Source organism: Rattus norvegicus, chromosome 18 (assembly GCF_036323735.1).
Source record: "Rattus norvegicus strain BN/NHsdMcwi chromosome 18, GRCr8, whole genome shotgun sequence".
In the NCBI taxonomy this organism is placed as follows: domain Eukaryota; kingdom Metazoa; phylum Chordata; class Mammalia; order Rodentia; family Muridae; genus Rattus; species Rattus norvegicus.
Window position 1 is genome coordinate 70,999,319 of NC_086036.1, and position 26,485 is coordinate 71,025,803.

The 26,485-nt window shown below is 47.0% G+C and overlaps 1 protein-coding gene across 13 annotated transcripts in view; it reads left to right on the forward strand.

Annotated features, from left to right (window-relative positions):
• The window catches only part of Dym (dymeclin), a 296,172-nt gene that overhangs the window by 119,484 nt on the left and 150,203 nt on the right, over positions 1-26,485 (forward strand). For all 13 annotated transcript variants that reach the window (XM_063277161.1, XM_063277165.1, XM_063277162.1 and 10 more), the window contains 4 exons: positions 4,832-5,010; positions 8,865-8,990; positions 11,222-11,335; positions 12,643-12,737. In XM_063277161.1, the coding sequence (XP_063133231.1) occupies positions 4,832-5,010; positions 8,865-8,990; positions 11,222-11,335; positions 12,643-12,737 (514 nt within the window). The remainder of the gene's footprint in view (positions 1-4,831; positions 5,011-8,864; positions 8,991-11,221; positions 11,336-12,642; positions 12,738-26,485) is intronic.

Genomic DNA, 26,485 nt, shown 5'->3' on the forward strand with positions numbered 1-26,485 from the left:
TTGTCAGGGGCTTTTTTGGGTTGTCTGTCTTGCAGTCTCCTTGCCCTGCCTATGACGTAGGAAAGCAGTATGGTTGACAGGAGGAGGAAGTTGTGACTCTGCCCCAGTAACTGTTTCTTAGAGCAAGGAGGAGGAGTGTGTGCTGGGGCTATAACTCCCACCCCTAAAGCAGACTGTCGCCCCATGCTGCCACCGTAGCTGGGAACTAGGAATCAGCAGTTTGTGCTCTGAAAGGAAGGGTCCTGGGATAGGTGCTTGGGTGGCCAGGGTAGGTCCTGCACTCGTGAGTATGAGCAGGAAGTGATGTTCTCGGCAGGATTGTGATGCTGTCTGAGTCTTGGTGCCTCTATTCTCCTGGCCTGTGCTAATTGCTCCCAGTCAGAGGATTAAGGTGACCAGGACTCCTGCCTTTCTCACTTCTGAAAAAATGTGTCGTCCTCATCCATTTGTGCTGCTGTAAAAAAGAACTGCGAGCTCCAGGCAGTTGGTAGAGAACCCAGATTTATTTCTTGCTGTGCTAGAGACTGGGATGCAGATGATCAAGCCCACCGAACTCAGCGTTGCTGAGGTGAGGCCCATCTCTACTCCCAAGGCGATGCCATGAGTGCTGGGTTCTTGCATGGGAGGAGGGATGGAAGGCTGAAGTGTGACTGCTGCACAGAGCCTACCTTATCAAGGCCTAATCCCCCTCACGATGGAGGAACGCTCATGCCTGAATCAGTTCCTAGAAGTCCCGCTACTGCACTGGCAGCTAAGATTTTACATCATTCAAGCCACAGTGCAAGTGGGAGTCAGTTCAGCTCAGTGGATGGAAATGGCAACTCTGGGAACTCGCGTGTGGTTTTCTGCTCTGTTACTGTACTCAGTTTCTTAGTGACAGTGTTAATGGCTAAGAAAATTCGTTTTGGAGCTGAGCTGACCTGGGTTCATACCACAGCCTTGTCATTTTAGGGTGAGATTTTTAGCAGTTTGTGTACTCTCAGGAGCCCTCAGTGGTGGTGTCTGCAGTATGGCTACACCATCACACAGTGCTTTACATAAGGGCCAAGCAGGAGCAGAGTGGAAACCACGGCAAGGACTCGCTGTATGGTGTTTGCTGATCTTGCTTTTGCCACTTGGGCCAGAGGCTCATTTGGGGTTAGGACTGGCCCCACTCGACACTTCAGAATGGAACCATGACTGTCCCCTTTCTAGGAGACCGATTAAGTAGCACAGCAACTCTAGGCCCTGCCACCAGAGTCAGGTAGACTATAATCTCTGTCTCAGGGGGTTTTTAAGAAGTTAAAGAGCTTTTGCTGTAGTCTAGATTCACCAGCCATGGCTGTTACCAGGAGAAGCAATGTAACGTAGAGGTCAGTCTGGGTTTGCTCAGGGTACTTGGGAAATGTACTTAAATCCCTCTGAGCTTCTCTTTCATTATTTCCAAAGCTGGGCTGAATAATGACTCAGTGTGGTACAGAGTGAATGAGGGACAATAAAACCATCCGTACAGCAGCTCCTTCCTGCCACTTGGCGGCTTGGCCTGTGGAGGTATTGTGGATACACAGAGAACACTGCTACATCAGTGAACTCAAGTACAGCAGGGGCTAGGGAGCACTCTACTCTGCTCTCACTGTAAAGAACTGCTGTGTCTAGACTCTTCTCCTGCGAGTCCTGTAAAATTAGGTAATGATTGCTGTATTACTTACTTATCTCTTCTCTGTGACAGACAGATAGCAAGTTCTGACAGGAGGGTTTAGTCTCGCTCATGGGTGGCTCCCGGGTCAATCCATTCTGCAGGAACTGGGGCAGCAGCAGCTTGAGGCTGGTTGCATTGGATCTGCAGTCTCGTAGCAGAGGGTGCTGGGCCTGTGCTCGCCTTGCTGTCTCCTGCCTGGCGTTACTGTGCTTTTATTTACTCTGGGACCCTGGCCCAAGAAACAGGACTGCCAGTGTGTACGGTTGCTCCTCCTGCCTCAGCTAACCTGATCTAGATACCCCTCACAGGCACGGTCAGCTCTGTTCCTACGGTATTCTTAATCTCATCAAGACTGACCATTACAGCTTCACCCTTCTCAGCTTGACAGCCAAATACATGCATTCCCAGCTGTAGCCTTCCACCTTCCCCATTGGCTCATGGCCTCCTTGTAATCACAATGCATTGAGTCCCACAGTTTCTAACAATTCCAACACTGCTAACAACTCTACAGTTCAAATTCAAAACTCAAGACAGTCTCGCAGCTGTGAGCTCCTGTAAATTCAAAACCAAGTTGCAGACTTGGAAGACAACACAGCCCCTTGCGTCACCGTTCCTGGCACCTGTGCTCTTTGTGACACAGCCGGGGCGTTTGGATGGCTCCGGCCCTGCCACCTGGAGCAAGTACTGCCTCTGGGCCATCTGCACCCTGTTCTTGGGACTTCCCTTACCAGACATCCTATAGTCCTTGTCTGCCCACCATGCTGTGATGTTCTAGTTTAATTCTGTTGCTGCAATACAACACTGTGACCAAAGCCAACTTGGAGAGGCTCTTCCTGGTCACAACCCATCACTAGAAAAGTCAGGGCAGGACCTGCAGGCAGGAGCCACGAAGCCTGCATTGCACGCCAGCGTGTTCTCTGGCTTGCTCTAGCTCACGCCTTCCTAGAGTTCCTACACTTCCCAGGACCGCCGCCTTCAGCGTGTGCCGCCCACAGTGGTGGGCTTCCCCGTACCAGTTAACGTAAGGACAGTTCCCTGCAGACGCGCAGAGCTAACCTGATCTTCCCGTAACAGTTAACGTAAGGACAGTTCCCACAGACGCGCAGAGCTAACCTGATCTCCCCGTACCAGTTAACGTAAGGACAGTTCCCTGCAGACGCGCAGAGCTAACCTGATCTCCCCGTACCAGTTAACGTAAGGACAGTTCCCTGCAGACGCGCAGAGCTAACCTGATCTTCCCGTAACAGTTAACGTAAGGACAGTTCCCTGCAGACGCGCAGAGCTAACCTGATCTTCCCGTACCAGTTAACGTAAGGACAGTTCCCTGCAGACGCGCAGAGCTAACCTGATCTTCCTGTACCAGTTAACGGTAACGACAGTTCCTACAGACGCGCAGAGCTAACCTGATCTTCCTGTACCAGTTAACAGTAACGACAGTTCCCTACAGACGCGCAGAGCTAACCTGATCTTCCCGTACCAGTTAATGTAAGGACAGTTCCCTGCAGACGCGCAGAGCTAACCTGATCTTTCTGTACCAGTTAACGGTAACGACAGTTCCTACAGACGTGCAGAGCTAACCTGATCTAGGCACTTCGTCGCTGTCTGGGTACTTTACGCTCAGGTGACCATGAGTGGCATCAAGTTGATAATTTAAGCTCGTTAGGACATGGGGTCTCTTAGACTGCAACTTAGACTTTACTGCAACTCCATGCAGTGGCCTCTCAGTCACTCCCAGTCACACGTGGCCTGGACTCTGGAACTGTGAGTACGGCACTCGCTGACCCTGTCAGTGTGGCATTCATGTTTACACACCCGGCACAGTGTGGTGAACGTCTCCTGCCAGGCCAGGTGAGAGCCTAGGGCTCCTGGACCGAGTTTCATCAGCCTTTGTGCGGATGCTAGGGAAGCACTTCCCTGCCTGGTGTTTCTGAGCAGAGGGCTCCTTCAGCAGTGTTCTAAGTTTAAGCTCCCCCTTTCTAGTGAATTTTCATGTTCACAAGTCAGAGGCTTTGTCGGTCTTGCCCTCAGGACAGCCTTCCTGATGTCCAGGTGGAGAGCATGCACTGAGGTCTTTAACAGTTACACATAATTTGTCCTCTGTGCTCTTGTCTGAAACTTCAAACAGACTCACACTTTCCTCCTGAAACTTTACATTTTCCTTACCTTTCCCGACATCTTTTGCTCTCACTATGGATCTAGGTAAGAGCAGGGAGCAATAATGTCACATGGCCTAGATGCTGATGCCTTGAGATTACCTCTGCGGACAAATGAATCCGCTGTCTTTCCAGTCAGCCTCACTCAGACACAAGGTGCAGCTGTGTGCCTGCAGCCCCAGCAGCACAGGGTAGGAGGCAGAGCCAGGGCCTAGAAGCTGCTCTGCTGAGGTAATTAGCCTCACGCTGCCTCAGAGGGTAAAGTGGGAGCGATGGAGGAAGATACCCAAAGCCTTGTGACTTCCACATGTGTGTGCACACGCTGTACGTTCCTACACACACGTATGTGCTCACACACACATGCACACACAACTAAAATAATCACTCAATTAGTTAAATTTAACTTCACTCAGGTTTTCAAGGTGACTGAGCTATGATTTATAATTTTTAGCATTTAGAAACTTCACTAAGTTTCTTAACAGTTGTAGAGCTATTTTTAAATTTTTAGTTTTTTTTTTTTAAGATTGAGTTTATTTTTAAATGCATGTGTGTATTTGTCTTAGTGTGTGCATGGGCTTGTGTGCGTGCAGTGCTCATGGAAGCCAGAAGGTATCTGGGAGCCGGACTTACACGTGGCTGTGAGCCGCCTGAACTCGGTATAGGGCAGCAAACTTGTTCTCTGGCAGAGTCGTTTGCATTTTAAGCACTAAGCCTTCTCTCCAACCCCTTAAACTTTCTTTTAAATAAAAGGAGTTATAGAAGTTTTACAGCCGTTGCCTTAGCTTGTGTTTCATTTATTGATTTTTATTTTATTTTAAAACCAGCTAAGTTATATGTTGATATTTTAGCTATTTTTCTTAAAAATGAATTAATAGTGTTAGTGAGTGCTTCAGCCCTGGTTTACCATTTGAAGTGCCTTAACTATTTATGTGTAAATACACAACTCAAAGTCCTCACATGCTCTGTTTCTACATTTTCCTGCTGATTTTCTGTATTTCAGACAGCAGTCCGTTCCCATCATCCGTCCCGCACACCTTCCAGATTAACTTTAACAGTTTGTACACAACCCTGTGTGAACAGCAGACGTCTGACCAGGCAACGCTCCTCCTGTACACTCTGTTGCACCAGAACGCCAATGTCAGGACGTACATGCTGGCCCGGACAGACATGGAAAACCTTGTAAGTATCGAGAGAAACCTGTCATGCGTGTCGGCGACACCACGTGACTTACTTTCTTTCCCAGGAGGGTCATGGTGCACCGCTGGTGGCCATTCAGGCGGTGCTGGAGAGCCTGAGGGGAGGGAGGACCGAGTGAGCAGCCCAGGCTCTCCAAGCAGCATCCTCTGCACCCCAAGGACATTTTTATTTCTTCTTGTTCCTTCCAGCTAGAGAGGGCTGTCCACGTGTCCATTGGTGGTGATTGCCACCCAGCCCCGCTGACAGTGTTGAGAGTCAGGGTGACTGTCCCAGCTTAGCTCCCAGGGTCCATGCTCCTCACAGCCTCCGAGCTGGTGTCTGAGTGCAGCACTGCACCCTTAAGTCACTTCAAGGCCCCTGGCCAGACCCCTCTTAAAGGTCCACTCAGAACAGAGTCAGTTCCACTGTTTGTCTTGGAGGACAGAGCTTTAGGCAACCGTGGCTTTCCACTAAAGCTTATATACCATGGGTGTTTCCGTAAAGGGAAAAGGAAGGGACCATGCCAGTGTGCCTGAGATACCGTGCCCTCTCACCATGCTCACTGACACATGGTCATTTCCAAAGGAGCCAGCAGCTGGCCGACAGCAACAGAGTGGCCCCTTAGCTTACAGATCGAGCAAAGCACCACCAGACATTTGGTGGCTTCTTTATTGGTTTTAAATACTGTGTAAATGCTCAGGAAACATAAAATATTAGCTTTTTTTTTTATCATAATGGCATTAAGAACAAAAGGTGTGATGAACCAGAAAGGACTAGAAACCACAGTAAAATCATCGAGGAGAGCTGTGATTCCTGGTGGGCACGGGAATCACAGAGACAGTTGTGCGTGTGATGAATTCTGGGAGGATTTTGGCAATGAGCAGGAAGCCAGTGGTGTGACTTCTAGGCTTCTGTGGTGCAGATGTGGCCTTGTGGTGCAGATGAGGGAACAGCTGTCTCCAGTTTGAGAACACACACTGGTAGAAGTCTTCCACAGTGGTCCTCAACCTGTGGGTCACAACCCTTTTGGGGGGTTGAGCGACTCTTTCACAGGGGTCACACATCAGAGATCCTGCACATCAGATATTTACATTACAATTCATAACGGTAGAAAAATTACAGCAACAAAGTAATTTTATGGTTGGGCGTCATGACAGTAAAAGGAGCTGTATTAGAGGGTCGCCGCAGTAGGAAGGTTGAGATCCACTGTCTACATGGTTGCATTTGGGGGTTTTAGGAGCATAAAGAAAGGTTTTGATCATTTCCTAGCTCACGTCCTTATCTTCCCAGTTCTCTCTTCTGAGGTAAATATTGGTGGAGGCTGTTTCCTATACATATTGCTGCAAGTAGGAATTTATCCTGCCGATCTCATTTTCAAATAGTTCACAGCTCCTTTATTCTATGGCCTCTAATATTCAGAAGGTGACATTTCATCTCCACATATTTCTCAGATAAGTTGTGTATAGAGTTTTTTGTGAAGATGAGGCTAGATCTGCCACTCTTCAGTGTAGGCACCTTCTGTGACTCCATTCATATTAAGCTCTAAATGGTGACAGTCATAGAGACAATCGTGACTTTGATCACTAGGTGAGTATTACAGTCTGTCTTAGGGTGACCAAGGCTGTGATGAAACACAGTGGCCAAAGCAACTGGGGAGGAAGGGTTTACTCGACTTACATATCCATATCATGGTTCATCATTAAAGGAAGTCAGGACAGGAACTCAAGCAGGGCAGGCTCCTGGAACCAGGAGCTGACGCAGAGGCCGTGGCGGGGTGCTGGCTTGCTCCTCATGGCTGGTTTAACTTTCTTACAGAACCCAGGACCACAAGCTCTGGGGTTGTCCTTCCCCAGATGGACTAGGCCCTCCCCCATGAATCACTGATTAAGAAGATGCCCCGTAGGCTTGCCTACAGCTTCATCCTATGGAGGGAGGCATTTTCTCAGTGGAGGCTCCCTCATCGCTGCTGACTCTAGCTTGTGTCAAGTTGATTTAAATTAGCCACGTCCAAGTCTGAAATGCCCTCCGAGGGCACAGTTTAAACACGCAGCGGCTTCTCTCGGATATTTTGAACTCCTGTAGCCATTGGGGGGCGGAGCCTGGCTGGCAGAAAGCAATGGGTCCCAAGGCATGTCCCTGAGGCCTCTGCCTAGCCCTGCTTGAGGTCGGAGGTCTCTGTTTTCTGGTTGCACCTTGTGCTGTCGCTGCTATGGTCTCCACCACATCATCCTCTCTGTGACGTGTGAGATTCCCCTGAAACCATGAGCCAAACAAACCTTCCCTCCAGTAACGTGACTCTTCCAGGCGTTGTCATTGTGGTCACAGTGATAGGAAAAGAGCTGAAGAGAGGGAAGGAGGAAGAGTGATGAGGGGCTTCGAGCTCAAGGGCCTGAGGTGATTGAAGGAATGAAAGCAGTCCAAAGTTAGCTGTAACAGTTGCTCAGATTTGTAAATCTAAAACCGATTTAATGATACCTTTTTTTAATTGAAAAGGATTATGCAGTATGTAAGTTTACTATCGATACAGATGCTTCAGAGGAAGAATTGCTGTCACGTTGGCACAGTCCTGTCGGACCCATCATTTAAACTTCTCGTTTATTTTTGGTGGCACACGGGGAGGATGGTTTGAGACAGAATTTCACTGTATAGCCTAGGGTGTCTTGGAACTCATTGGTGTACCAGGCTGACCTCAGATTCAGAGATCCTTCTGCCTCTCTGCCTCTCTGCCTCGCCTGGTGGGATTAAAGGCTGTGTACCACCACTCCTTTAACTTTTAAAAGATTTTTTAAAAACACTTCTCTTTCTGCTTGTGCATGTTCATGCGCGCGCGCGCGTGCGCGCGCGTGTGTGTGTGTGTGTGTGTGTACACGACCTTGCAGGCTGCAAGAGGTCCTCTTGGATCCCTGCGGGGTGGTGTAGCTTATAGCATACTGTCCAGGGAAGTCAGGGTAGGAACTTGGGGCAGGAGCTAAGGTAGAAGTTTTGGAAGAACCTACTCACTGGCCTTCTTTCCATAACATTCTTAGCCTGCCTTCTTAACACACTGGGGAGCACCAGCCAGAGAGGTTGGCACTTCCCACGCTCAGCCAAGCCTCTTCATCCATCATCAGTCAAGAGAATGCACCGCAGGCTTGCCTGCAGGCCTGTCGGGGTGGAGGAGGGGGAAGGAATTTTCTCAACCAAGGCTTTCTCTTCTAAAAGCTCTCTAGTGTGTCCAGTTGACATGAGACTAGCCAGCACAGTCTGTATGATAGTTTCATGCAAATTAACTGTCTGCCCATATGCCCTTAGCGATGTTTATTCTCGTTAGTGAAGGATGGACAAGTTAACTGTGTGGAAGGAATGATTCGAAATGGACGTGTGCATCTGGGAACAGATCGTAAGATGAGGTGCTTGGCATGAGTCACTGGCGACTAAGTCTCAGGACACACACTGAGAAAATGCTCTGTGGGCTACAATAGTCCCTTAGTTACTTACATGAAGCAGAGTTCTGGATTATTACCATTAAAGCACAAGTGGTACGAAGCATACACATTAAAACACATTAAAATTTATTAGCAGCTAAGCCTTTCTGAGCAGCTCGATTCTTTTCTTCTTCTTTTAATTAGAGGGAGTTGATGCGACCTCTTAAAATCTCCAAACTGGGTCTAAGTGGTTGCTGGAAACTAAGTTTTCTTTAGCAGGACCTTTGCAGAGTTAGTGGTGGCCTGGGACCTTAGCTATGTGCAGTGAGTATGTGCAGCCAGGTAGTGTCTGTCCTTTTTATTTATGGAAACTATATGGCCTTAATGCAAAGCCTGTATAATAACAGTGTAAGGTCTCGAGGTACTGAAATGGTATAACAATTTATTTCCTAGGTTTTACCAATTCTGGAGATTCTATATCATGTTGAGGAAAGAAACTCGCACCATGTCTACATGGCCCTTATAATCCTGTTGATCCTTACGGAAGACGACGGCTTCAATCGGTCCATTCATGAGGTGGTAAGTGGCCATGGCTGATGACAGGGACAGAGCAGAGGGCCTTCTCCACCCGCTCTCCTCCCGCTACAGTTTCTGGGAGGACTCGGAACAGAAATGGTGTTTTCTTCTGGTTCATAAACCAACATGGTGTTCTTTCCCCTCATTCTCTTCTGAGCAACTGTTAGCTACCATCCCATCAGATGCGCTCAGTGTCTATTACTAAGATGCGCTCTTGGTACTACTAGGCGCGTGGTTCTTTTCACACATCGCTCACTCTCATTAGCATGTGTTCCTTGTACACCGTGCTGGGTTACATAGGGATCCTTTCTGATGACAACACAGTGTATCCCGGGCATTTCCCTCTCTGTTCCCCTAGGACAGTTTTACTGCCGCTGAAATGTCCTATGTAGGGACACGATTGTGTTTTTGAAGACATGCTGTTTGTCTGAGACTTACTTCACTTAATACAGTCATCTTCAGTCATACCCACTTTCCTAAGACGACGTCATTTTGTTGTTTTTAATGTTATTTTGGGACGGGCACTCATATAACCCAAGTTGGTATTGATCTATCTGTGTTGCTAAGGCTGGTCTTCCAGCGCTGCCTCCCTAGTCTTGGGGACTCAAAGGTGTGTATCAGCACACCTCATTACCTTTGCTCCTAGTGGCCAAAAGGAAATCTGCATTTTCTTTACTCATGTTTCTGATGGACATTTAGGTCAGGTCATTGACTTAGCACCTGTGCACAGTGCTGCTGTGAGCCTGATAGGCAAGTATCTTTATGACATGTTGGAGTCCTTTGGGTAAATACCCAAAGGGGTATATGACTGAAACAGCCACATGTCACACTCAGTTTTAGGTTTTGGGGGAATTGCCATATTGATTTCCCTAGTAGGTGGGCTTAGTTAACATTCCCATGAGAAGTGTTTGGGAGGTCTCTTCTTCCCAAAAAAAGTGTGGGTGAACTTGGAGGAGGGGTTGGGCGTCCATGACAGACACCTGTACCCACTGAGCCGTCTCCTCTGCCCCATGCTCCCTTTGCACAGCTTCAGCTCTTGTTACTGTGTTGTAAATGCTGCCATTCTGACCGGGACAAGGCGTGGTCTCTCTGTTGTTTTGGGTTGCATTTCTCTGATGGCCAGTGAGGCTGGACATTTTGTGTGTGTTTTAGATTTTCTTAGAATTTCTATCTATCCATGCCATCAGTCCATTTACTGATTGTGCTGTTCGATTCCTTGGCAGTTGGTAGTTTGAGTTCTTCATAGGTTCTCAGAATCGGTCTTCTGTGAGGTGTCTTGATAGCAAAGACTTTCTCTCCTGCAGGCTGTCTCTTCACTAGACTGTTGACTTTCCTACACTGAAGGTTTTAGCCTCCTGAGATGGCGACCTTTGTAGCTGTGATTATTTCCTCTTCAGGGGGTTCTCGCCTATTCTTGAAGTTTTTCCCTCTGTCTGTTTTAAGAGTTTTACATCTAATCTGTTTGGACCTGACTTTTGTTCAGGGTGAAAAGTTGGGATCTAGTTTTATTTTTCTACATATGGATACCCAGTTTTCATAGCCCCATTTATTGAAGAAGCCATCTTTTCTCCAATGTCTATTTTGATATCTTTATGAGATATGTAAATACCCATGTCTCATACTCTGCAAAAGCTGGCTTATATATATTATTAGTGGGTTGGAAGAATTCTGTATATACTTTTGATCTTGTGCTTTTTTTTGCATTGCAATCTGTTAATATAGTGAAATATACCAGTGAATCTCTTCATGAATACCAAAGCCGTCTTCCCATGCCTGGGATGGCACCATGGTTGGTCATGATGTATTCATGTGTAGCATGTATTCATATACTGTTTGGCTAGTCTTTGAGTTTTGTTAGCTGTCTCCTCAGGAGTTCGTCTACTTTTCTAAGCCTTTATTACCTTGGTGCTTGCCGGCAACTCTGAGCAGCAGCAGGGCTTGGCTGTCTCTTGTTGACATGCTAGACTCACTGTGCTTCTGCCTCTCCTGGTTGTTTGCAGAGCTTTTTACCTCTGTAGGGAAAGTTTCTTGATTTCTAGACCTAGTCTCCTTCATCTATTTAAGAAAAGAGAAGTAAACTGATTTGCGCCATTTGCTTAGGAGAAATGAAGCTCTCAGCTCACCTTTTTACTGCCTAACTTAACTTCAGAGCAAAATGAACTTAGAGAAAATGGTAGACACACCCTTTCCCTAAGGGAGTCGTTTTTTACTCAAACTTTTCTTCTTTATTACAGATATTAAAAAACATTACTTGGTATTCAGAAAGAGTCTTAACTGAAATTTCCCTGGGGAGCCTCCTAATTCTGGTGGTAATAAGAACCATCCAGTACAATATGACCAGGACTAGAGTAAGTATCCCATAACTGTTTCTCTGCCTCTGTGTAGTTACGACCATGTCGTAAAGCTTTATCTCACGGAATGTGATTATGACATGTGCCAGAAAATTTCAAATCTAATCTCATAGAATGTTCTCGAAAGTCTGGATCAGCACTTAGCATATTATATGGTTTATTACAATGTCTATCTTAATACTTAATGGTTGTTCGATGTGATATACTTTGTATGAAATGGAAAGCAAGCACTGAGATCGGAGCTGCTGCATGTGCTTGCCGGACTGAGGACTCACTCTGGTTTGCTCTTTTAAAGTAACAACAAAATATCTAGAGGTGCGAACAAGAGAAAGTGCAGGTTTAGATCAGGAAGAAGGTATAGGGGCCGAGGCTGTTGCTCAACTGGCAGTGCCAGCTGGCATGCCCAGAGCGTGGCCTCTAGCCACACCACCCCGTAAACTGGGTCATCATGGGAGGCAAGGCCGTCCTCAGCTGTAGAACAGTTCCGTTTGGTTTGGTTGTGGCAGGATCTTACAATGTAGCTCTGGCTGGCCTGTGACTGGCTCTGTAGGCCAAGCTGGCCCTGACTCAGATCCAACTGCCTCTGCTTCCCCAGTGCTGGGACTAAAGGCTTGTGCCATCATGCCTAGCATATATATAGCAGATCTGAGACCAGTCTGAACAACATGAGAGTCTGTCCTCAAAGAAAAACAAACCCCTTCCCCAAAGTTCAAGAGAGCAAACGCTTTGAAAAGTTGGGAAAAAAAGAAGGCAAGCAATTCTGCTGAAGTCTGTAGAATTTTAGACTTAGCCAATGGAAATGTGTTACCAAGGACAGCAATGTGCAGAACTCAGAGTTAAGGGGTTGTTTACTTAATGTTTTTAGGTGTTTCTGTCTGTGGGGTTCCTGTAGATATATGTCCCAATGCTTTTTGTTTTGTTTTGCTTTGTTTTTTCATCTGAGATTGTTTTTCATATGAGGCGGTTTTCAGAAGGGAGAGGTGCTTGTGTTTTAGAAAGACGGCAGCATGCACTCCATTGCTGTGTATGTGGTGGGAGGGTCTAGAACTGTAAGGACACTGTAGAAGCATTGCTGCGCCTGCTGTAGATGGCTTCCGCCTCACTCTTTGGGAATGATCACCTGCATGGGCGGATTGCCTGTCCAAATTCATTTGGAAACAATTTGACTTCTTAGGCCTTGTAGACTGGTAGCTAGAGACTAGAGATCCTCCTGGGCACTCTCTAGCATTAGAACGGTTGGGTGTGTATTGCTTTGAAGTGTGGAGAAGATGTGCTGTGTGTTTTAATCTTGCTCTCCCCCACAGGACAAGTACCTGCACACCAATTGCCTGGCGGCGTTAGCAAACATGTCAGCACAGTTTCGCTCCCTCCACCAGTATGCTGCCCAGAGGATCATCAGGTAAACACAGACGGAAGGAGACACCGCGCTCTGCCTTCGCGGTGGCTGTTAAGATGGGTGCTATGTCAGTGTCCTTTTGAAACATGTGCAAACCCGGCAGATTTTCCTCAGTTTCCCACTGCCTTCCATGTGGTTGAGAAAACCCTGTTCTGTTTTGTTTCCTACATACTTGTTGGTCACAGTTGATGACATACATTCATTCATTCATTCATTCATTCATTCATTCATTTTAAGGTGGAAAAAAGTGTATATTTAGATTAGCCACCTGGACTCACTTCAGATGATCCCGGTCTTGTTGGCAACATCTAGAGCGTCCCAGTCAGGAGCCAAGAGAACATACGCCTTCTACTCTCTGTCAGGCCGTATCAGGGTACTGACTTTGCCACATCAGTGTCAGAGTTTCTTCACGACCTGTTTGATCCGGTGCTTGTCAGCCTTGACAACCACAGTGTACACAAGCGTGTTGTTGTCCTGTCTTCTTCATGGCTGACTCGGTGGTCAGTGGGAATGCGATGACCGCATGGTGGCCGAGCTTGTTACTCCTGGGTGCACTCTTTCCAGGATATTTTGGCTGCCTCCGGAGCCACAGGGTCTTGGGCTGCCGGAAGGTGGGTGGCCTTCAGATCTTCTTTTTGTGGCTGTGGACGCCTTTCAGCTCTGCCTTCTTAGTTTTCAAGGCCTTCGCTTTGGCTTCATTCTGGGGAGGAGCAGGAGCTTCCGTCTAAGCTTTGGAGCCAATCTTGTCGATCAGGCACCGTCTTGTCGATCAGGCACCGTCTTGTCGATCAGGCACCGTCTTGTCGATCAGGCATCGATGGCGTTTACGTTTGCTCCTTTTATGAACTAGACCGTTAGGTCTCAGGTTGTGCATCAGCTTTCCAGGGGTGTACGTGCTTTGTTAGGAACTCAAACGAAACCTTAACCACTGTGCTAAATACTCCATACAGCACCACGCTCCAGCCTCATAGTTTTCTGTGTTCATCTTATCTTTGAGGACGTTCACTTTTCTTTTCATACATGTGCTGTACACTTTGTGCAAGTGCGGCACCACTGAACCACCCGCTCTGACCAGGGATGCCTCCCTGGTTGTTCAGCTTCGCTGTGATCTTCTCTGCTGCAGCTGTTAGTCCTACTCTTGACATAAGTTAGTTCTATTGCAGTTTTGTAGGCTAAACTCACAGCCCCGTAGAGGTGCATGCTCCCCGAGGCTCAGTGGGAGAGTCTGCTTCCCAGCTGCGAGGAGCACCTTGTCCCTTGCTTGTGGTCTCGGTCCCTGCCGGATCTCGTCACTCCATACTCCTTTTTGTAGTACTCTCTTCCTCTCTGATGGTGCCTAGGAACTACCTCATACTCCACAATCCCCTTCCAGTCTCAATGCCCTCACAGAACCATAACTGCTTGCTCCCTTTGGCCAAGTATAGTATCATACTAACATTTCCTGAGGAGCTGTGGTTTAGCCTGCCATGCAGTTGGCCGCAGGATTTTCAAAGGTAGGACAATTAATTCTCCAATCACAACTCTCACCTGCAGGCTTTTCTCATACATATGGGTACTGTTATTCTCCTATAGGTAGCTCAACGTTGTCTTAGCGGCTTTCGAGTAAAGCGTGTATCAGGGAAGCTGTAGTTTTCTTCTTTATTTTTTTATTCTTAGGACAATGCAGACTTTTTCTTCTCTGACGTTGGTGATTGGACCTCAGGCTTTGCTCAGCTCATGCATTGGTTCCACTGCTGTCTTCGGGTTTTTTTGACATAGGGTTTCACGGTGATTGCACACTGGCCTTGATCTTCTTCTCACTCAGCTCCCGGAGTCCTGAGATTGCAGGCCCGTCCCATCATGCCCAGCGGCAATCAGATTGGTGTTTCCCACTGATGCCGATCCCAATTCCATATGCCTTTTAAGTGCCAGTCTCACACTCCACCCATTGTCGGTTTGCTGACCTGGGCTTCTGCTTTTTAATAATATTTCTTATTCATTCCTCCAGATACTCATACAGTGTATTTTGACCATCTTAATCTCTCCCCCAGCTCTTGCCAGTTCATCCCCTACCGCTCTACCCAGCAGTCAACTTCATGTTCTTCCCTCCCTTTGTAAACACCTCCTTGAGTGCAGTGTGTGCTGGTCAGTGACGCCTGGATGTGGGGCCTGCCTTGGAATGTGGTCGATACACCAGCCATCACACTGTTACAGAAGAGTGGCTTTACCTCTCCCGGCAGCGGTCACATGCCAGAGTTCCCCATGGGACAGGGTTTTGGGGACGTCATGGCTACCTTTATTCCTTCTGTGCTGGGATTTTATCTAGCTTGAGCTTGTATGGGTCTTGCATGTTTTCATAATCATCTTGAATTTATACATGCATCTGCCTGGATGTATCCAGAAGAAATTTTTTTTAAGTCATTCACCTCTGAATCTTAAAATCCTTCTGCCCCCTCTTCTGTCAGATTCCTGAGCTGCGTGTGCGTGTGCGTGTGCGTGTGCGTGTGTGTGTGTGTGTGTGATACAGACATTCACTTAGGGCAGAGTCCTCCAAAGCCTCTACACATTGATCAGTTGTGGGTCTCTGGGCTGACTGCTATCTACAGCAAGGAGCAGCTTCTCTGGTGAGAGCTGAGCAGTGCAGTGGTCTATAGATGCAGCCCGAGTCACTGGGAGTTGCTCTAAGGCTGGGTCTTTTAGGAGAATGGTCACAGTAGCTTTTCCTCTAAGGCCATCTATCTTGTCAGTGTTATTAGGTATGCTGACCTGGCCTCAGTTTTGGTAACCACTCAGAATTAACTGTCTTTATCTGTCTTGAGAACTTAGTAGAGACCATTTTACATTGACTCACAATAGAATCCTCGCCTAGTCTTTGTATATGTTACTTCCTTAAGGTGGGAAGTAATAGGAGATTGTCAAATTAGCCTACTTTGTACCGACAAGAGCTTTATTTCTTACCACAAATACAGCAGCGTCCTCATACCCTGACACTTCCTGCTATCCTGAGGCGCCTTTAGCTTCCGAGAGTGAATGTGTGTCCCTGGGCTTATTTCAGCATTGCGACTGTGATGGCTTCTGCTGCTTTGTGATCCTTTGCTGTCTGCATACACAGAGTTTTGCACTGGCTTCAGATTGGTTTTCTTATAATGAATATTTTCAAAGGCCTGTTCCACATGCAAATTCCAAATGAATTAGTTCATAACTTAAGTTCTGGTAATATGTTTTAGTTGGTTAAACAAAATTTCCTAGATGTGAGAGAAAAAAAAAATCACCAGGAAGGCAATATGCCCAGTTTTTTGTAGTCCCCGAAATAGAAAACAAACCAAGATAAGGAGCATAGTTTGGATGTGATGTGGGAGTGTTTCGATACTGATGAATGGTGCTTACTTTACGTACTAGATTTCATTTAGCATTCTGTGAATGGGGAATTAGGTTTAGTAACGTAAGGTATATCAGAACTAGTGATAAGGACCTGGCTCTCAAATAACATAAGTCAGCGCAGACGGAAGGTTCTGTCCTTGTATATATAAGGGATAAAGAGCTTACATAGATAAGAATGCTGTAATGTAATAAAGCAGAATTCTTAGAGTAGGGAGAGGTGGTGAGAAGATATTGGATGAAGATATGAGGCAGTCCTGTTAGATATTGCAGCCCAGGGAAATGCAGCCACCAGGGTGAGGTCACAATGAGAAGGGATCCATGTGAGAGTCTGCAGTCCCAGGAGAGAAAGAAGACAGGTAAGTGATGAGGTAAATGATAGGAGAGAGAATTGTTCAACAAACAATACAGACTTGTATGAAAATGTCCTTATACAGTCCAGCACAGTGAATAGATACCAGAGAAAATAAAAACTAGATCATTGTACACAGTTGGTTCAGTTGGCATGCTGTGGACCTATGCAGAGGTCTGTGGACTATACTGGGGACTGTGGACATATATAGGGGGCTGTGGTCAATACAGGGGGCTGTGGACTATACAGGGTGCTATGGACCTATACAGGGGGCTGTGGTCAATACAGGGGGCTGCGGACATATACAGGGGTTAAAAGCAAGAAGTAAAATGAATGGGGGACTTAGGGAGGGCCTTGAATGTTAGACATACAGTTTCACGGAAGGAAGAGAGAGAAAGGTCTGTTTTTTAAATGACATAACAGTGAATGAATGAGTTGCAAATGGGATTTAGACAAAGACTATGGATTTATAGAGTGACATTCATTCAGTGATATATTCTGCAGATCACATTGAACAGGTAAGTCGTAGCTGGTTCCCAGGTGCTTGCTGCTGGTGCTTCCTGTCTGAGCTCTATATTTGAATGGCTGCTCTGGACAGATCTCTCAGCACCATCTTCAAATGTTTTGTCTGCACACTGAAGTCTGGGTCTGGAAACCAAGATTTATTCTCTAGGAAAATAATTGTCTTGAATTTTATATGGAGAGCAGCGTTCTGTACTTGAGAAGGCTCCTTTTCTACAAAATGTTTGTATCCAGGATTAGACCACAGAGCATGGGAAGGAATGTGGAGCCATAGCTGGCAGAACCTGGGGAGTTGGGGAGCCATCCTGCTCTGGCTTCACCTGTGCTCGGTGAAGTGAAACTCTGTGACTATGTTCTAAATTCTCTTAGGAAGAGTCTATACACCTTTATATATGTCAGCTGTAACACTCGGAACCTTCAACAAGAAGCAGGAGCCACGTGTGGTTATGAGAGGATTTAATGAAACAAAGTCTCTTAGTGGGACACAAACATAAGGAAAAATTTCTTGTGGTGCCTAAGTTGTTCATATTTAATAATAGTACACCCCCCCACACACAAACTCTTAATACCCTAGAGAAATCACAAGCAAATGTGATCTATGTTTTGATTAACTTTATAAATTCTTTAGAATGTCTGAGAGGAACTCATCATTTGAGACAAGTGATTGGTTTGTATAGGAGTAGGTTATGTGTAAGGCACGACATGGAAAAACAAAAGAGACTGCATGGATTCTAGATACTTATTTCCTGACTTTAAGATTTTCCTTTCCTGGTATGGTACTGCACCCATTCGATCCTAGTACTCAAGAGACAGAGGTAGGTAGATCTCTGTGAGTTCAAGGCCAGCCTGGACTACAGGTGCCCAGGACAGACAAGGATATGTAGAGAGACCTTGTCCTAGAAAACCAAAACCCAACCAACCAAAACTAAAAATAAACAGACAAAAGTTTCCTTTGTGTCTGGCGCCCACCAGTTCCTGCTTCTGCTTCTATACCCGTGGATTACCAGGCATTTCCTCCCCTTCAGCGTCTCATCCCGCTTTGTTCTTCCTTCTGTCTTCACCATTGCTCCAGGAAGTCACCTGCTGTATGCTCTTAGGTGGGAAACACTTACTGATTTGTTTATAATCAAGATCTCTCCTCACTGTGCTGTCAGACAGTGCAGCGGAGTGTAGCACCCACACTGGAGCCATCCTCCAAGGGTTGGGAGATCAGCTCCAAAACTTACTGGCTGTGCTATCTTGGAAAAGATATTTAGCTTCTCTCTGCAGCGTGTCCCCCAACCATAAGATGCTGTGACAATAGTGACCTTTAGAGCCGGAATCCTAGGCAGGTGTCTGACTCCAGCGGCTGCCATATTGTCAGGTCTTTGCACTCTCCCAGCCCCTCAAAGCAAGCAAAAGTAAAAGTGAAAACCAAAGCAAGGCAGGTACGGGTAATGAAAATGGCCTTCTGGGAAGAGAGTGAGCATGGCCGCCTACCTTCGGGATACTGCCAAGGGTCTTATGTTTTGATGGAGGAGGTGTTGGGACAGGGTGAAGTCTGCAGTCATTAAACAGTCTTGCCTAAGTGTCATCTGCTTGATCTTTTTCTCAGTTGTGAATTCTGCAGGCGGCTCATCACTTGAGGGGACAGTCCATTTCCCATGAGGTCCCCCTGGTTGAGGATGCTCTCACTAGGAACAGGTACACCTGTGATGCTCTGCTGTTTGGAAATCCAAACTGACTTGCAAGTTTAGCACAATGAGTAGACCTTCGGGCCCTCATTAGGTCTGGAGGAGATTGTTGTAAAAACCGACAATAAGAGTGCCTTAGTTAAGCTGGGCATGGTGGCCCAGCACCTTTAACCCCAGCACTCAGGAGGCAGAGGCAGGCAAATCTCTAGGAATTCGAGGCCAGCCTGGTCTACAGAGCGAGTTCCAGGACAGCCAGAGCTACACACAAAGAAACAACAACAACAAACGATATCTTGGTTACCCTTTCTCCCCATCTTCACCCTAAAGAGGTAGGAGCTAGGGAGGAACGCTGCCCCTCAGGCCGATTCTGCTTGGATGATTAATGTTTGTGTATAGAGTAAAGCTGGGCCTGGCCCCAGAGCTTTCAGATGAAGAAGCAGTAGCAAAGCAAGATGTGGATAGAAGTGTTTATCTTGCTGTTAGTGGCCCTGTAGACCCCCAAGAAGGGATTGGTGCTGTTTCTAGTTCCCCTTCTGTTCGAGCAGCTTTCTGTCTGAGGGAAGTGGTTGTCGGCCATGTGGCCGTTGGCTGTGTGGCCGTGGGATAGAGCAGTAATTGGAGCAGGTCGAAGTGCTTGAAACAGGCAAGGGAGGCAGCCAGCCTCTGAAACCTGAGACAGAGCTTGCATGCAGTCAGAGACCTACGGCAGCAGCGTGCAGTTAAACTGCTGTGTGGGATCCTTCGCCTTTAGAGTATGGACAATTGAAAAAACAGTTGGGAATTAGTGAGAGTCACTTTCTCGTGTCTCCCAGGCATGTCTAACCTTCTGACATTGCAGTGTGACACTGCCATGCATGGCGTTCACTCTTGACAGATGTGTAGTCAACAGTTTTGTGCTGGGCTACTCTCAGCTGCATGTGGCCCCTGGGCCATAGGTCGGACATGTCTCAGAGGTCTTGTCCAGGGTGCCTGGTGAAAGGGCTTTGCTCTCAGCTAGCTGTAGGCAAGGGCTCTTTCCTTGTACCCTTTTGGCATCAGGGACCTTTGCAAGAGATCCATTTCCTGTTGGTCATTTTAAGATTGGATCTCACTTTGTACCACAGGCTACCCTTGAACTTACTGTATGGCCTGGGGAACTTGAACCTAAGTTCATCCTGTTTCAGCCTCCCAGGTGCCCCAGTATCTTCCGATAGCCAGTATTTCCAGAAATGATGAAAAGGGAGATGTCATTGGATGGAGGTAGAGGTTTGTGACAATAACGGTTTATTTTAGTGGGTAGATCTCAGTGACCTCCTGTGAGGGACTCTTAAGTACTAGCCGTTGTGAGAGTGCGGCATTTACCAAATTCCAACAGTGCATGCGATCTCATGTTTCAATAGAGAATTAACTTGTTCTTCCCCAGTGCCTGGGCACAGACTCCACATTCTGCCGTGCTGTGGTCTGTGCTGATCCTCGTTTGATCTTGGCAGAGCATTAGCCAAGGAAGGAAGGAGAAATGTTTGTCCTAGAAACCTGGCTTCCTGTGGCAGTACTACTTTGAAGGCAGAGAAGTTTTTCGGGAAACTGGCACGGTTTGCCCTTCAGTTTAGTCTTTTCTTAAGAAGTTACATTAGGAGCATTTACAGTTCCCAGTTGGGAATTTCTAAGCTTTTAATTGAACTGTGTGACTGGGTAGAGAGTTGCTCTATCATACAGCAGTGTCCTGGCAGGCTTGATGGGACACTCGAAAACGTCATAATTGATTTAAATTATACCAGTTTAGACTGCTGGCACAACCAGAATGTCTGCTTTTAAAGCAGGACAGTGTACGTTTTTTCCTGAATTTACTTTCTTGTAAGTAGAGACCTTTGTGGACAACCTTGCCACATGAGAAATGAACTATTAAAATACTGTACTTAGAGCTCCGTAGACTGTGACATTGCACGGTAGGGGTGCGTGGGGACACTTGACAGCATGGTCTGTACTGCCTCCCCTTAGCCATGGTTATCAAGCACCCGACCTGTCTCCTACTATAAGGACCCGGGATTTTATTTTTACTCCACTTTGAAACCAAAAAGATGACCTTCTTTTCAGCGTCTTAAGACTTCTGGGTCCAGGACAAAGCCGTGTGATTGGTTATCACTAAAGGAGGGAGTGTCCTCACACCGTCTTGCTCTCTGTGCCCCTGGCGCAGCTTATAGAAGGTGGGTAACAACAGCACGTGCAGGGTTCTGTATTCCAGGACTGGAACCCAGAGTGTGAGACTCCATGAAGAAATGACAGCCCTGCTTCACTTTTGTTGCTGGGACAAGGACACCCTGACAAGAAGCAGCCTAGGAGTCAGTCGGGAGCCTTTCCCTCAGTTCCAGCTTAGAGTCTGTCCTGGGGAAGTCAAGGCAGCCCGTCAGGAAGGAGGAGAAGTGACACGGCCATGGCCTCTTGCTTGCGCTCAGCTGGGTCTCTCCATCATCTTTTAACATAGGCTTCAAGCAAAACACCTAACTTGACTTGTGAGGGAGGCACCCTTGCTTTGTGTGACAGCGAACTGCCCACTGCCACAGGGAGAGATAAGCATCCATGACAAGGCCATTCACGACAGAAGGCTGCTCATGTCTCTGCTTTTAGGCGATATTTCCCAGAAATCTTTGCTTCACTGTGCATTTCTGATGCTAGTAGAAAAGGTTGTCAATATTTTATGGGCAACTTGTCATGTCTTCTATACCGTGGGTTCCTTGGGGAGCCACTCAAGGAAACAGTGGCCCTCTGGCTGCCATTACTGTCGAGAGTAGTCATTTGGTTGGTACTGCTCCAGAGTCTCTGTCACCTGCTTGTCCGTTGGATTTATATGTATGGGAAACTGAGTGGCCACATTAGTTCCTTGATTCCCACATGGGGCCTACTCAATTTCAAGCTCACTGTTGGTGTTTAACCTTGGAAGCCTTAATCTAAGTGCCCTTGACAGATCCAGTATATTTTGGGTGAAATATTATATTTGGTAAAAATTGTATTGTGTCATAAAATTATAGATTTGAAAAGGCCTTTAAAAATCCTCTCTGACGACAGCTTGTCACACTTGGTGTGAGGCGGTATGGAGACCTACAGTGAGTTATGATTAGTCACGTGGGCATTGTTGCAGCCGTGGGTGTAGACGTCAGTGTGTTCAGCTCATGGACCAGCATTCGTACAAACAAAGGATCAGCTAGGCCTTGTCCATGCTCGTTCTCATTCATTTTCTCTTCCCCTTGCCCCTCCCCCCTCCTCCCTCTCCCTCCCTCCCCATCAATGTTTTAATATGTTATTTGACATGAAACAGACTAGGTTTGTTTTTGTTTTTTGTTTTTTGAGGCAGAGTTTCTCTGTGTAGCCTTGACTGTCCTCGAACTCACTCTTTAGACCAGGCTGGCCTCAAAGTCATAGAGATCCACTTGCCTCTCCTACGTGCTGGGATTAAGGGCATGGGTCACCACCATTCAGCTACAAACTAAGAAGTTGTTGTTGTTGTTGTTGTTCTTCTTCTTCTTCTCCCTCCTCTTCCTCTTCTTCCTCCTGCTCCTCTTCCTCTTCCTCCTCCTCTTCCTCTTCCTCTTCTTCCTCCTGCTCCTCTTCCTCCTCCTCCTCCTCCTCCTCCTCCTCCTCCTCCTCCTCCTCCTCCTCCTCCTCCTCTTCTTCTTCTTCTTCTTCTTCTTCTTCTTCTTCTTCTTCTTCTTCTTCTTCTTCTTCTTCTTCTTCTTCAATATTTAGTTATTTTATTTATATAAATACACTGTAGCTGTCTTCAGACACACCAGAAGAGGGCATTGGATCCCATTACAGATGGTTGTGATCCACCATGTGGTTGCTGGGAAATGAACTCAGGACCTCTGGAAGGGCAGTCAGTGCTCTTAACCACTGAGCCATCTCTCTAAATTAAGTTCTTAATAAAGCATTTTCTCACGGTATTGTACATATTTCATGGACTTTACCAGGAATACACTTTCCAAAACAAACATGTTAACTGAAGTGGGAAAAAACAGAAAGGTAAAGAGAATTAAATTGATTATCTATCCAGTGTATGTACATCCTGAATCAAGAGCCCCCAGACAGGCGGAGCAAACAGTGAGAGGTGGCTCCCTTAGAAGACCCAAGAGAATGGCTGGAGACAGGAAACTAAAGAGGCCTAGATGTGTCCTGAGCACCATTCACAAAATTGCCAAGTCCCGCTGGGGCTACCATGAGAAGTGACTTGACACCTGTAAACACTGCGTCGGGTCAACACCACCTGCAGGTAGCGTCACCTGGCAGTTAGTAGAAGCAGGGAAATCGGCCTTGTTAGAAGATGCCTACCATGTCGGGCCTGTGGCGACTCAAGTCGATCTACATGGGTGGAGGGTAAAACTTGTTACTCTGATTGGAGGCATTTAAAACCCCCTGACTGGCCAGAAGGAAGCACCATGCCCTGTGGACTGCCTTGCTTGGCACAGTTGCCGTCTGCCACACACTGCAACCTGCCAGCTCTTGCCATTTGCTCGGTGGCAGTAGGGAAGCACCTGAGGAAGTGTTGTTACTCGACCTGTTACTAAGTTGTGAGGAGTAGTTTACAGTAAATATCAGCGATGTCACTGAGTTACTGAGGACATGTCCTGTGTTCCACTTTGCAGTGAAGAAACACTTAAATCTCAGAAGTGACTTGTCTAAGGATTTGAACCCACATCTGTGGGCTACTCAGTCTTGCACTACCTTCTATTACCAAGTTCTTTCTTTTGAAAACAGGGTTTTGCTGTGTAGCCATGGTTGGCCTGGAACTCTCTCTGAAGACCAGGCTTCCCTTGAACTCAGAGAGACCACCTGCCTGAAGGTTGTTCTCTGACCTCCACATGTAAGCATGTATGTGTTTACACGCATGCACTATTAAATAAGAGCTCCACCCCACACCGAGGTATTTAGTCCTGAGTTAGGTTAAGAGTACGTCTGGCCCCCATGTCCTCACCTCTGTAACAGATAGCACACCCCGCTCAGAGCCATAGTCACATTCAGCACAGAGCTGTCCCAGCTCTGACTGATACTGGTGCAGACTCTCAACAGACAAACTGTGGCTGACCAGCACGAGGGTGGGGGACACACTGACATATCCTCTACTACTTGAAGAAGTACTAGATCATAAACTGGTCCTCATGAAGACTTAGTATCTTTATACAATGTGATTCTGATACGAGTGTGTGTGTGTGTGTGTGTGTGTGTGTGTGTGTGTGTGTGTGTGTGGTTTCGAGACAGTATCATGTTGACCTTGAATTGCTGTACAGTCAAGGATGACTCTGACCCTCCTGCCCTCATCACCTTTGGGTGAATGCTCACTTCTTGGACTTGGTAGTTTTGTTTGTTTGTTTTTGTTTCATTATTGCTTTGTCTTGTTTCAAGTGTGGTCTACAGGCCTTGGGGGACCTAGAATCAGACTTTGTCATATTCCCTGTCACAATAAATCGTTGGCTAAAACCTTAGTGTAAACCCACCCACACTCTACGAGGGCCAATGCCTTCCCTCAGGCCTTAGCATACCGTAATACACCGTACTAAGGCCTAATGTCTTCCCTTAGCTTAAACCCACCCACACTGTACTAAGGCCTAGTATCTTCCCTCACCCCTTAGCATAAACCCGCCTTATAGTATACTACAGCCTAGTGCCTTCCCTCATACCTTAGCATAAACCCACTGACACTGTGCTAGGACCCAATGCCTTCCCTCTGCACATACTTGCGAAAAACTAGCCACTTGTTGGATGGATGTAATTTTGACATGAGAAAACCAGTAGCAGTGGTTATGTAAACCTGGCATTTACTTTAAAATGAATTAAATGAGCTCATGACTTCAAACAGGACAACTATGGGTGTTGGTTGCAGAGTTAAGAGCTTTCGGCAGAAATCAGAATTGAATTTGCTTCCTGGTAATGTTGACACTGTAACACCAGTGATGCTGGTAATAAATGTGGGGTTTGGAGCACACCGTGGAGTAAGTGTGTCAGCATTTAGGAGCTGTTTTGTAAACGCATTGAAGCAAGATTCATAGTCATTTTCATATGACTAGAGAGTTATTCTTTATTAACTAATATTTATGTCCACATAAAAAGTTTTCATTCTTAATTTAAATGAACTAATGCATATTTTAGGTTGCTCTCAATTTTAAAATCTGTCTGTGTTCATTGATAAAAGCATGGTGTGGAGTCCTCAGAGATCTTGGAGAGCCCAAGGGCCAGGCCGTGAGTGAGATCCTGTGCTTTAGCGCCCTTTCAGAAGGCAGCACGAGGGGAGTGTGTGCGAGTATGTGAGCTGCAGGCCGCTGCAGGCTCTAAACATCTGCTGTCTCTGAATTAGTTATGTCCTTACTTCCTCCCGTCAATATAATCAATACTTAGCTATACATGCATTATTCATTTTTCCACTTAATAAATATTTATTGAGAAAATAGTTATCAGGGAGTTGGAATAGAGAGGGGCTATATATAGTCCGTTTTTAATCTCTGGGGAACTCGTGGGCTCTTACAGAGCCATGCATGGCAAATGTTCTTAAGTTTACTGTCCATCTTGCCCTGGTCTGGCCAGACATGTGTTGTCTGTTACTGTGTCCCGGACCCCCTGCCTACACAGTGGCCTAAAACATGGGCTTGTCGTGATCCCTCTCAGTGCAGGGGATTGATTGCTCGGCTGGATGGCATTGCACTTGAAGTCTCTTGCACAAGTGGACTGGTTCGATCAGCTCTCTGCCAGGGGCCCGTTGCAGGGTTGACTGGAACACCTCAGTTCTCTGGGTGACCTCGCCATTGGAGCGTGAGCATCTCATAGTACTGCAGCCAGGTTCCCAAGCGGCAGGGTCCCAGGAATGGCAGGAGCTCTTTGCTTTCCTGCAACTTCCACCAGTATCTGACAGCATTGTTTCTACCTCATAGTCTTTGCATTTTTCTCCCCTTGATTCATATTTGCCATACACTTTTGCCTGTGTTTGTTTCCTCTGAGAAGGAAAGGCTCCCTGCACCAAGGTGCCTTGATTACAGGCAGTGCAGTAACCACGTACCTGAGGAGGCCAGGCCAGGGCTGGCTGGATGCTCATTCAGGCAGGGCGCCCTCCGCTGGCTCAGCTCACGGAGAATGCTTGGAAGCCTAGTACAGCCGTTCACTGTGCCGGATTAATTCCCTGTCCACCGCCGCCTGGTGTCCTCTCGGGAGGAAGTTGGATAAGGTGCTGCAGCAGAGCTCCCCTTGGTGGTGCTATCGCACCACAGCTGCCAAGGAAAAGAGCTTTGGGATCTCACTCTTTCCAGCAAGCATTTCCTTTGATGCAGCGGCGCACCAGGCCGTGGGTTAGACTTCAGAGAACTGGTCACGCTCAGTACTGTCTCAGAAGTCAAAAAGCAAATACCTGATTAGCCAAGTCCAGCCCAGTTCCACAGCTGCCTGTGAGTACCCTGAACCTGGGTACGGCCTGGTTTGCCTAGAGGCTGTGTGCTGGTGTGCTGAGAAGAGCCGATTTTTAAAGACACAGTTTCCTCTACATAGGAAAAAAAAATGCAATTTCCCGTCACATTAGGCAGACCTGTTTCTGGGTTCTCCGGCTGTGGTGGTGGTGGTGTGCTCATCTGTCTGCAAAAGCATAGGCTTCAGGCTTTGCAGCTCTCTCAGTGCACGTTTGCTCAGGGCAGTGTACTGAGAGGTGGAGTGCCATTGGGGAGAAGAGGGTTGGGGACGGGATCATTATGTGGAAACGGTGAGACATGGGTGGCTGGAGACATGGCTTAGCGGATGCTGAGGACTGGAGTTCAGACTCCCACTGCGTCCACATAAATGCCACTAGATGTGGGGCTCACTGTAATTCCAGCTCTGAGATGGCAGAATTCTCCAGAGCT